A 13,253-nucleotide genomic window follows, 5' to 3' on the forward strand; every position below is an offset into this window, starting at 1 on the left:
AAGGTTAACAAATGACCTGAATTTCATAACAAAACCAGAAGCATTTGACATTCTCCCACACATGCAATCTATCTTGGGGATTAACTCTGAGTTACACTGGACCTTACCTGGTTTCTCTTTTTTGCCGGCCTCTGTGGTACTCACAGCTGCCAGAAGGAAAACAAGTGCCAGGAGGGCAGCTGTGAACATTCGACGTTGTTGTTGCTGTCGCATTCTGGGGATTAACAAGAGAGAGGAAAAAAAGGCTGGTTAGAAGGTAAAAAGTGGGACCCCGTATAAAGTGTTGCTACAGCATTTTTGGGAAGCTCTGCTTCAGGGCCACAAGACACAAGCAGGTCAAACGTAATTAGCCATTGGCAGAATGGGTAATTACCTTCATTCCAGACTGAATACAAAGTTTTTTAACAATTATTTCCCAGCCTGTGTACCAAATCCCTGACCTACATCGCTGATGCTACAAATGAGTTTTGCCACAGGACGTTCAGTAATTATCGCTCACCTTCTTGAAATCTGTCAGAGAATCAAGGCTCTTGATGAGCCTGGAACTTCTCATTTCTTTCCTGATCTCTGGCTGTGATTTATTGTGAAATACCAAACGAAACATACACTTTGTGCTTCAGCTTACCCACTCATATGAAGTATAGAATGCTACACTCTCCACCTTGCAAGGGTTCAAGTCCTTATTAGACTTAATTGACATATGAAAAGACCTTCTTTCATGAAAACTTAAATAGGTAATATGTGCTGTATTATCTTAATTGTCATTGGCATATTGCTACCTACCTTTTCCTCCCCCTCCAATTAGTGTCTCTTCCTAATATCAGTTAAGCTAATTGCCTGAAATGCAAAATGGGCACAGAGATAGAACTTGTGCACACAGCTACAGGCTACCCATAGCATGCTAATGAACCCAAAATCTGGATTTGGGAAGCAAATATTCAAATATAAAAAGGAATTAAAAACATTTGCTTGGTGGTGAAGCATCAATTATTAGCCAATCACTGAAAGTCATTCAGAGCTGGCTGATTTCAATGGTTTACATACATATTTCCCTTTTACTTTGCTATAATTTGCACAATCTCATTTTGGTGTTGTTTAACTGAAAGCAGGGCCATAACAAATACATATGCTAAAAATGAGCAATCTCCCCAATTCCCAGAGACTCGTCTCTAGTAGACAGCTGGACTGGACATTGCTTGGATGGATGGTCTCCCCAGCTTGCTTTTTTTTTTTTCAACTAGGGACCAGGGCGTTCATACTACACTAGTCCTCCAAGGAGGTGTCAACAGTGCCAGCCACTAAGATGGCCTTAAAAACTCAACTAAACTGATGTTAGAGAGTTTAGAGGCAACCTGAGCTCATTTTGCTAAGCACAGCAACCTTAGGGAAGAAATAATTCTCGCCATGAACAAAGAACAATATGTATTTGAAATTTAATTTGGCACTCCTCAGTAGTCCCTGCTGGCTACCTCTTGGTCAAAAGCAAAGTAAGTAATTGACATGGAAAATAGGACAGGAATCCAAAACGCACAGACTTTTAAGTATCCAGCTTTAATATCATGCTAGAAGCCAGATGATAAAATTTATTAGTTTTCTTTAAATACAATTCATGTGAAGATTGCAAGAGACTTGGCATTCAAATGTCTGAAAGGGCTGTCGTTAGCACCAGTTTAATTTACTTCAGAAGAAAGTACCAGTTTCCATCATGAAGAAAGGACCACCAGCGCTTCCAGTGAACTCAAACAGCCTGGAGCAAGAGCGCACGAGTCCTTCATGAGCTTGAGTTTGGTTTTCCCTTTCTTCTGCTACATGTTTCCACTTAGAGCCTCTCATGTTTTACAGAAAATGAAATAAATAAATAAATTAAGCAATAAAAAAATAAATTCGCAATCTCCCTTTTTATTCAGCTTACTTCAAACCAGATCTCCATAATCACAGTTGCAGTAAAACACCAAACTTCCCCCTTAGGCCCTTTCCATTGCAGAAACTTCACCACCAGTAGCACTGCACCTCACCTCACATCCCATTTTCACAGCAATTTATCTCCTCACCTTCTCTCTTCTAAAGAACTCACCAGACTCCCTTGTTGAAGGAGTATTATGTGCTTGTCTGGAAAGATACGGAAGAGACAAATACTTCTACAACTTGAAGACACTGTCAGAGTGTGCTGTCTGGGGGCGTCAGAAGCTGAAACAAGACAGCACCAGTGGGTTTGCTACACAGGTTGTCATCATACACAAAAGATGCCTGCAGTGGGCTTGGGACTCCCTCCTACATCCCTGCTGCCCAGCCCAGGGACCTGGGATGTAGTCACACGTACCCCAGGGGCTGCTGATAGTCACTGGGAGCCATGGATAACTGTCTGTAGGGAAGCTGCCTTATATTGAGACTCAAAATCAAATCTGATCAACATTATTTTCAGCAAAACAGGCAGGGAGAATAGTTGGGGTTTGGAGTCTGAAATGTTCCAGAAGCCCTACAAACAAAACCCCACGGAGCCTTAATATAGCATGTTTTCCTAAGACTCCGAGTCTCCCTACAGCCAAAACACTTGCCAAGTTGTCAAAGGCAAACACTAAACCTGCAGAGAGATATATATATCCCTCTGGCAGAGAGAGCCAGGCTGCTTCCTGAAGTGCTTTGCTATTAACTACCAACAAGTGAAAAGCCATGTTGTACAGATGGAGGCCTTGCTTCTCACCACACCAACGCCTCAAATTTGATGTAACCAGTATAACTACAGAAAATTACGTAATCATTTTCCACATGATAGATCAGCAAGGGCAGGTGCTCCCACAAAATTACAAACAGCCTACATAGAGTACCCATTAAATATTATATATGTTTTTCAGAAGGCCAGAAAATCCTCCCTATCGGTAATGTTTTGATTTCAATCTTCAGTTTTCCTTGCCAATATTTCATCTGGCCATTAAAAAGATGGATGAAGAGAAAAAACTGGTCATACTGGACTTGCTTTTGAGAACACTATATTCTACCTAAAAGAACTTCATCTTTTTTGGTTAATTTTTTCAAAATTCGAAGGTGAAAATTTTTCCTTTTCATTAGATTCTGTGGTAACATTCCCAGTTCACCCTTTGATTTAAATAATTGCCAAAACTGCTAATAGCAATGAAAAAACAAGTGTTTCGTGATATGCAAAACAGACTCCTTCTCAACATCGTGATTTTTGTTATGAGCCTTCTACCTACACCAATGGTAACAAGTGAATCTGTGTTATGAAGGGAAAGTAGTTCTAAAATCCTGTATGACAGCCCCTAAACAGAGCAAGGCAGCAGCATTTAAACAAATGGCAGTGGCATTTACACCGACAAGAAGAGACAAAAATAAAAGTGAAGGAAAGCAAAGAGACATTTGAGGTGGGGGGAGCTCCAGGAAACTTCAGAAGAGAGAAAAGATAAAGAGAGAGAAAGAGAGTTTAGAACAGTTTAAGTTATAAGCTGGAACAAGATCAGAGAAACAGAGTAAGTAATCACAAAAAGATCACCAAAACAGGAATGAGAAGAGAGAAGAAGTTAATGATGGTTAAACACTAAAACAGAGTGTGTTAGGAAAACATGAAGTGCATAACGAGGTGAGAACCAAAGCCCAGCTGAGATGCACCCTAGCAAGTGACTTATCCCAACAAAAATGAGGCACGGGAATTACTTCAGTCTTACAGGTGATTTCACAGTCAATCTCTGCTTGAGTAAAAATTGAAGGGAAAATTAAAAAATGGGAGGCAATCAGAAAATTAATGAGTTCATCAACCATATATCTATGGGTTCAATTGCATGTTGAGCACCAAAGAGTGAGTCAGGAAGAAGTCACAGTATGGCTGCAGTTTAAAGGACCTTCTTCACTTCAAATCCCCCACTACCCCAACCTGATTTTAGAATAGCGCTCATCTCTCCTGAGCCTGATTAATTAAATTATGTTTCCTGATATGACTTCAGTCCACATGACTAAGTATACGATCTCTTTTAGGAAATACCTATCCTATGGACTGCAGCACACAAAGCCCAGCTCTACTAGAGACCCAAACCAGTTTCCACATAGCATAGCATATAGAGACACTTCTGTTTGGGCCTGGAAGCGCTAGAGATGCTTCCATGCAGTGCCAGGCTTTGTCTAACAGCCCAGGAGAAAAATTTTACTCTCTCTAACCCAAAACCCTGCAAATGCAGCTTGCTTCCTTCATACCCAAGTTGGCAGCTCAAGGTGGCCCAGGTGTTTTCATGCTGTGCGCTGTAGACCTTTGGATCTCTGTGAAAGTCAAGCTTGCTGGAGCAACTCTGCACCCATGCAATTAACAAACACAGGTTCTCCATTTCTCACACCTGAACAAGTCTTTCCTGAACACAAGCATCCAACAAACCAACTTAGGATTGGTGAGCAAGTGTTTATTTTTCCTAGGCTTACTAAAGCTAGCATATGCAGCACATCCTAGGATCGCGTATGCCTTTTGCAGGTGGCTTTTTTGCTGTTGATAACTATTACCCACAAGCCCTTCCCTTCATCTGTTCTTTCCAAAGCAACTGGCAAGGTCCCTGATTATAGAAGCAAGTATTTTATTACTAGCCCTTATGAGCGTAATCTCCCACTCTGAACTATCAGGCTTTCTTACAGCATTTAACCCATTCATATCCTCCACCTCTTACAGTATAAGATACCAAACACAGTTACTCTGCAACCCTGCATGTATTGCAATACTGCATGTATTGCCATTGCTAATCACAGGTCACAGGCTTTGTACTGAGTTTGCAAGGCCTCAGGACTGAGGCTTGTCAAGGCTTGCTCCCTCTGAGCTTTCCTTGCCCTGTCCACAGCTTTGTCACATTTGGTTTGGCTGAACAGCGATTTTTCTAATTGACCAGCTAGCTATGGTGAATTTCATTTACTTTTCTATGCCATGGTATGGAGCCACCCAGGTTTTATGACTATTATAATAAAGTACTACATAGAAATACAGGACTGGTATCTTAGCAAAGGCCTTGAGAAGTGGAGACATAGGTTGGAGCGTAGAGGAGTACAAGTATGGGAGATATGAGATGGGAAACAGGCTTGACAACGGAGATGCCCCAGCTATAAAGAACTCACCCATGGCCAGATAAAGGAATGCAGGCCTGGAGATGGACAAAACTGGATACAGGAATAAGAAAGAGAACACAGAAATAGTTTCCAACATACCTGAAAAGGTGCCATATATACTAAGTTTGGACATAACATGGAGCTGCAGACCAATGAAAAATGGAAAAGCTATAAAAGCATGTTACCAAATATACACAACCAACTCCAAGTTGATCAGAAAGTGAGGAAGAAGAAACCATCTGGTTTTCTCCTGGCAAAGGACTCAAGATGCTGACAAGTCACTATAGTCATCACTCCCACCAACACTGTAACAAAACTACCAGCTTTAGGGCTGCAAGGAGCTGGGGAAAGGTCAGCATAACATTAGGAAAAGCAGTTGAATCTAAGAATATGCATAACAACTTTAATTGTGGTTGTGGTGGTCTTACAGTTATTATAACATCTGTGTAGACATATTCCCTCTCTGTAATAATTGCATCTACATTAATAGTGATTCTTGGATTAGATTGTTAACATTTCAATTATACTAACAATGTATTTTTTATTTTATGTAAAAGGCATTAATTCCTTTTTGCCCATAAACAATACTTTGAGCATAACTATGACTTCCAGCTTCATCTTTTAGTACACTATCATTTTCATCCCGTGATCATGAATAAATAAAATGCATCCCAAAAGCAGACTTAAATTCCTACAGACCATTGTCTTCACAACACTGCTCATTTTTGAGTCCTCTTTAAGCTCCTTACCCACATTAGAACTACCTTTTGCATTAATCCCTCTGTTTTTCCTGCTTGAATGAATAATTTCTCATCAAGTCCCACAACAAATACTTTAATAAATTACAGTTTGATTAGTCCCAGATTAGTCACATCTATAAAATCAGTTTTTAAGTGAGCTAGTTTGGGAGATCAGTCTCCTTTCAGTAAACACATGCTGTGTTTAATGAAACTTAACATTTACCTCCACTTCTTAAATTATTCTCTTATTCAAAATGTGTTCTATTTTGCAGTCCATCAACGGCAGATGAACATGTCTGCAGTTACCTAGATCTGTTTCTTCTCCCCTTCTTAAATATAAATATTATATTTGCTATGCTCCAGTTGTGTAACAGCAGGAAGTATTTGATGCATGTTTTAACAGTTGTAATGACTCTGAAATGTCAAGTGCCATTTTTGCAATACTCTGAGGTGGACACATACAGTTTTCTCTGTAAAAGTGAAGTTAAGACCCTTTGACTCTTAGGAGTTTGACCTCTGTAAGAGCTGCAGAAACTTCTGCTTCTCCAGGTCTCTTCCTCATTCACCATCTGGCGCATGCCCCTACGTCCTACCCGATCTCCCATATTGAAAATGCTCATGCACTTTTGGAGCTAGTGCTTTGTGAACTGTCATCTTTCAACGGTAAAATGTTCCCCCTCCCCTCACACACATAGATATTTCCTTTGTTTTCTTTATTTGCAGGAGTAGGGAAAAAAATAATCTAGATTTGCTTTTCATTTCCCTTGCAAGACTTAACTCATCTTGGTTTTTGGTAAGTCTCAGCAATCTGTCACTTCTGGACTTCCAAGACACTACTGTCTTGGATGATCAGTACCATTTTATTAAATTCCTGCAAGCTCCTGATAGCTCTTTAGTGGGCTGCTCCCCAGTTAGATTTGGTATTTCTCTCTACAGGCTTTTTTCCACCTCTTTTTTTCTTGGGGAAACAAATTTCAATTTTTTTTTTTTTTTTGCTTTGATACAAAGAGATTTGAAACAAAACTTTACTAAAAATCTTGCATCAGTCCAACACACATAACTAGTTTACTTTCTTTCTCAAAAATAACTTTTTAAAATTGAAAACCTTAATTAGATTTATGTTCATGATCCTATGTAATATAAACCAAATCAGCTTTATAAACAGTTGATACAAGTGGTTATTTTTAAGGATGAGCTGTAAGGTCATAACGAATTAAATTCTAAAATAGCATCAACGTTTTATAATCCTGTGGTAGGTAGTAAAGAAATCACATCAACAAATAATTAGCCCCTATTATTATCAGCACCACTTACCTTCTAATCTAAATTTGGAAAGATAAACCCTTCTATAATGAGAAATCTCCTTATATTTTTCCTTAAATACTACAAGGACTTCTAACTAAATTCACATCCAACTTTGGGTTGACACAAAACTAGAAGATATTTTTCCATACTCCTCCAAAGTAGTTCTCAGTCATATGAATCCTATCTTATGCATACCAGTAGTTTCTATTTGTTTACAGTGTCTCATTAATTCCCATTACAGCTGTATCACTTTTATTCTGGTTTCTATCTTTTCTGGACCATCAAATTCTGTCTAACTGTCATGATTACTATTTCAGAGTGTGTGTGCACTAACCCAATAACATCCATTTGCAGGTACTACACATCTTTCCAGCTTCTCCAATTCATTGCCCAGACCACCTGCACCTGATATTTCTCTCTGATCTCACCCAAATGTCTTCCAGGTACCAACTTTTCATTAACTACTTTCCACCCTGACTACTACAGTTTTCAACAGCAGTAATTTATTTCTTTGTCATGGCTACCCTGCCACTATAATGTTGTTTCTTTACCTAATGCTAAGTCTTTATTCACCTTATTTTTTCCTTCCTGAGTACTAAAAGTAGACACAGACATCACGTACATTTCTCTGTATGCTTCCTTATGGGTAAAGATCCCCAAACTCTTCTCACAGCACAAAACCTTGAGCCAACTTGCTGATCTTCATCATTTAGTTGCAGCTTCATGGACCAAATAAACGCTGTGTTTATTTCAAACAGAACTACTACTATAGTCTTAGTGATCTAAGTCTAAAAGTGAGCCAAGGTTTAAGGAAAGAACCTTTAATTATAACAACTGATTGCTCAACCAAATTACACTATGTTTGGCTGAAAAAACATGCCTTAATCTAATTTCTAACAATGGTTATGTTTCAGAGCAATTTTGTTAAAGAAAATCTACTAGAATAATGATGAAACACCAAGTTTTCTTCTTTGGTCAAAGGAAGCAATGAAATATTTCACTCCGGAGGGAATCAGGAGGTGGGAGGGGGTGGGTGGGTTGGTCAGTATACCAAAATAAACCTCCCATATTAATTCAGAGCCCTGCAGCTACTGCAATCCTGCCCAAAGCAAAATCTGTGTGCTCATTTCCCTCCCTCCTTTGACTTTTCTATGAGAGACCAGTATTCTCTTGTGATATAGTAATGAAATTTTGGGAGCTGCGTCAGCAACACCAGTGGATGCCAGGGGTCTGTGTGCTAACAAGTTAGTTCAAAGCAGTGTAGGAAACCTCAAACCCTACTGAAAAAAGCTCCCTGCATTTCAGCCACATGAGGATGGCTAGGTGGTGGGGTCCAGCATCTCAGCACCAGCCTCCAGGTCCCTGTTCCAACATGCACAACACAGTGCAGCTGGCGGGTTGCTCTGTCTGGCAAAAATGATAGAGACTCAGGGAGTTTCAACAGGTGTGTCTCAGTTTTTCTTTTTTCTACTCCCTCCTTTGTTTCCATGGAGGGGAGGGAGGGAAGAGCCACCCCACAAGGAGGCAGCTCCAGTGATGCTCTCCCTCCATGCAGGAGAGGGGAAGCTGGCAAGCAGGAGAGGGGAAGCTGGCAAGCAGCAGCTGGTAGGGAAGAGACAGTTGCTCCCAATGTGAGCGGGTACTTGAAGGAGTTGGGTAAGCAGCAATTTATTCATCAGCATAGTGGCAAATTAAAAAAAAAATAAATTAGTATAACTATCTGTTCGTTGCTGCAGATCAGCCAGGGAGAAGTGAGAAAACTCTAGAAGGCTGAAATTATATTTGGCAAACTTTTTTTTTTTTTTTTTTTTTTTTTTAAACCAGCATTTACGCTCAGCTACAGCACAGGGTACCCATAATAACACGCCAGAATCAAACAGTTAGCTAAAAAGGAAAAAAATCACAGCATGACCCTTCTGATAAGCCCAAGTCAAACACTTCACTTCAAAAACTGCAGTTTGCAGCTCGGGGACTACATTTTTCAGTATGTAATCAACTTCATGTTCTCTTTTCAATGTGAACATCATTAAGGGCCAGAAAAATAAGCATCGAGGCCAGTAAGTTATGCCAATGCCATAAAAATAAGCAGGGAACCAAGAGTACCATGACTGAAGAAAATTGTTAAAATACAAACAACAAAAAGTCAAAACCAATGATCAATTAACATGCCCCATCTAGCTTTGCTCAAGTAAATAAGCTAAAGTAATTAGTTAAATTGTGGGTAACAGTTCCCCCAGCCTTTGATATTTGCATAGTTGATTGCATGTTTGTCTCTCACATCAGGCTAAGGCAAACACACTGGATATTTTATATTTCTAGCTCCCCAGACATAAATTAATACTTCAAGTTGATAACAGATACTCCTGGGTACACGAATGCTGCCTTTTAGTGCTGAGCATAATTTAGACTGATTCAAGACTCAAGAAAGGAGCCAGTCTAAACAAAGACAGACAGAACACCTCTTCCATTTTTTTTAAAATGTTTTGCTAAAATTAAAATGTCATGAGAACATAAATTTTGACAAGAAGGCATTTCTTATGAATTAAAATCATTTTCCTTTGATTCTTTTTCACTAATATTAAACTGTATTCTCTTCCATTAAAAATACAATTTTACACAAGCTCTACAAAGGATCCTACTGTTTCTCATGGGCAGAATCTCCAGATACTTCTGCAACATAACATCAGACCTAGAAACCTGAACCTCCATTTCAACTTCTCTTTAGTCAGATGCTCTGTCTCTCAGGAAGCACAAAAAGCTGTACAACTCCTTCATTGCAAGTTCTAAGCAAAATTTTGCCAACACAGGACACTATAAGCCTTTATCTGATCACAGAAGAAGGAATCAATTTTTTTGTGAAAGTTTAGCATTCACGCACTAGTGTTATGAACAAAAAAAAAATATAATGGTAACAAACAGTCTCTTCCTGAGAAGAGTAGTAATTGGAAACACAGAGCTGAAACACAACATGCAGTATAGATGGTTAAAAGTTAGCAGGGAGCTAAAAATCTAATAGAGATGGCCAAAACCCTCCAGAGGGGATTAAAAATTTCATGCTTCTCTTTTTCCAAATTTCCAACATGAGACTTTAAAAAAGTGATTTTACTTTCAGAAAGCCTAGGGAATACAACTAATATTTTTAAAACATCATAACTGAAAAAAAAACCAAACCAAACCACATTCAGTATCTTAACATCATAAGCTGATGTTAAAAAATTAACCATCGATAAAAGGGTGAAAAAACATGCTGTCCTTTTCAGACAGGCATTACATTTATTAAACATAAAGGGGTGGTTGCCATTTCCTCTGTTGGTCCCCAGCCAGCGTACAGAGATCACTTTCTTAGCCCTGGCCTTCAAAATTTCTCTTAGAAACTACATGGTTGAAATGAACATCACTGTTGAAATCAGTTTTGTCTCCTTCTTCTCTCCCCAAGCTCTTATTCCTCTCTCATCACATTGCACGCATTTTCTTCCTCTCTTTTACTTATGGTGGGTCTGAGCAAGTCAGGGCGCTCAAGCAATAACTAATACTGACTTCTGCAACTGCCTCTTCTATTAACCTTCCCTTCCCACTGCACTAGCTGAGACACTGAAGAAAATAAAATAAACAAAAAAAAAAACAAAACAAAAAAAAAAAAAAACAAAAAACAAAAAACAAACAAACAAACAAAAAAAAAAAAACAAAAAAAACAAAAACCAAGGCTGATATTTCAGTTCATTCTGCTGTATTTCCAGATATGGAAAAGACTGAAAAAGATATTTTAAGCCAGTTCTGTTACTGTGATTTTTTTCCCCTCCCTGCTCTTCCCACAATGATCACAACTGCTGTGTCACTGTCTACAAAGTCACACTGTTGTTCTTTACACTTTCATTTCTCCAAGGCTAAAGATAAGATTATACAGTCCTGGATTTGACCAGCCAACAGCCCACCAGGAAGAGCACAGAAGACTCACCTCCACTCCCTCCAATTATTTCCCTTTCAGTGAGAGGGAGGCCAAGCTGCTGACTCAACTCTCCTGTGCATCATCTGCATCAGCGTGCCTCTCCTGGAGAATCCAGGCAGTGTGGTCATGAGTTTCCCCAGCCACACAGGTAAATCCTCTCTCTATATTCTCTCTTGACTCCATCTTCACCGCTCCCCCAATGTGCAAAAGATGTAATTACTCGATAATAGCAGAGGGACAAAGCATGCCTATCTGAGGAAAAACAAGCTCTTATTACAGTTATTCTTTCTACCTCCTTTCCCACCCCAAACTGGCTAATGTCGTTGCTCTACCTAATGTTCTTCCGGTTGCCTCAGATTATCAAGACACAAAATATTTTTTCATGGTTTTGCAATGCCTCCGACAAGTGTCCAGATCCCTACTACTCAGATATCATGACACTAGAGAACCAGAAAAGGGCAAATAAACACTGTAATACAGAGTCTTCTGATATAAGGAGTACAGCTGACATATATTTAGCTAGCTAATGTGTTTTTATCTATCTGAGATGAATTTGGGTTACCTTCTGAAAGTGTTAGAGTAAGGACTGGCATATTCCCATCTACTTGCTAAACAAAGGGCAGAAAAATAGTCTCTCATTGTCCCTATCTGGCCTAGAGAAAGTTTTCCTCACTATTATAAATTCATTTATTGAAACCGAATAAATTTATGAAGCCTCCTTTTCTTGACTGCAGCAGTTGCAACAATGTCATGGTCAGAAAAAACAGGAGCGATCAATGAATATAACTATTTTTGTAATTAGGTCCACAGCCAAAGATTATTATTACTACCACTGTGAGGAAAAAAACTGTGTGCAGACATACACTGATGTCACCAAAGCCCCAGTGGTCATACCATTATGGTGAATGCATCATGATTTGAGAGCCGTTTAAGCTGTGACATGTTTTTCATAATTAACAGCTGTACTGTACAAGCCAAGCAGATGCCTCCACTGTATTTTCATTTTCTTTTCCTCCCTCTGCCCCAATGAGGACATTTTCAGCTAAATGGCAATAGGAAAATCACAGCATCTGTCACTGTCCTCACTTCTCCATCTATGAAATAGGGATAATAGCACTTGCCTCCTTCAAAAACCACTGAGAAACCCATAATAATAACTACTATGTGAAGGGGGACAATTTTATTATCCAACATCAGCTGCAGCTTGCTCTACTTTCCTGGACTTCGTGCCTCCATGGTTCCAGGCTTTGGGCAAGGTGGCCAGACTACCCCAAGCAGAAGAGAGCAGCAGCAACACTGTGCCGCTCCCAGTGGCTCCAGCATATTGTGGAAGGAAAGCTGCAAGACACAGCAGAACCCCTTTATCCTTGTTAACTACCTTTCCTTGAAAGTAATCAGGTTTTGTCAAATGCTTAAGTTCTGATTTGCCTGAGCTGACTATGAGGCTGGAGACTTTTTTCTCCCCTCCAATCAGACCCTGGGAAATACTCTACACTGCTAAAGAAAATGGCCTGTTTTATTTCCTTTACTCATTATGACTCCCTGTCTCCTTTGCTGTCTGTCTATTCAGATGACAGTCCAAAATACGCAATGCAGTGAAGAGAAAATTTAAGCTGAAAGCAAAGGGCCTCTCACCTATGCCCTCTATTAGTCTTTTCGAGGGACTACATTTATTATTTCTTTCCAGAGAAATTATCTCTTTGATTCAAGTGACAAATCTCAGGGCATTGGGACATCTATGCAAAAATGAATGAGGAAAAAATTAATTCAACCAAAACAAATGCAAAGTGCAAATGAAGTTTGTGTTTCGGCCATGTTGTAACACAGGGCTAGAATGTATTTTAAAAATCATTCTCCTCCAAAAGGAGTTAGCAAGCAGAGGGCAGCAGTTGTGTAGCATGTTATCTCCTCTTTGCGAGTCAGAAAGCAAATGGCACCTCTGAGGCACATAGGCCCTCCAGTATGATACCAGTCAGCAAGGAAAGAGAAGAGTCCAGACCTCTTCTTCTGCAACTGATATTTATAGAATCGTTTAGGTTCGAAAAGACCTTTAAGATCATCATGTCTAATCGTAACTCTAACAATGCCAAGTCCACCACTAAACCATGTCCTTAAGTGCCACATCTACATGTCTTTTAAATACCTCCAAGGATGGTGACTCAACCACTTCTCTG

General features: G+C 39.5%; 1 protein-coding gene across 1 annotated transcript in view; it reads right to left on the reverse strand.

Moving 5' to 3' along the window:
- The window catches only part of PTN (pleiotrophin), a 77,859-nt gene that overhangs the window by 22,237 nt on the left and 42,369 nt on the right, over positions 1–13,253 (reverse strand). Inside the window, exon 2 of the mRNA XM_074168145.1 lies at positions 108–214. Within this exon, the coding sequence (XP_074024246.1) occupies positions 108–213 (106 nt within the window). The 5' untranslated portion in view covers position 214. The remainder of the gene's footprint in view (positions 1–107; positions 215–13,253) is intronic.

This window comes from Numenius arquata, chromosome 2 (assembly GCF_964106895.1).
Source record: "Numenius arquata chromosome 2, bNumArq3.hap1.1, whole genome shotgun sequence".
Lineage (NCBI taxonomy): Eukaryota > Metazoa > Chordata > Aves > Charadriiformes > Scolopacidae > Numenius > Numenius arquata.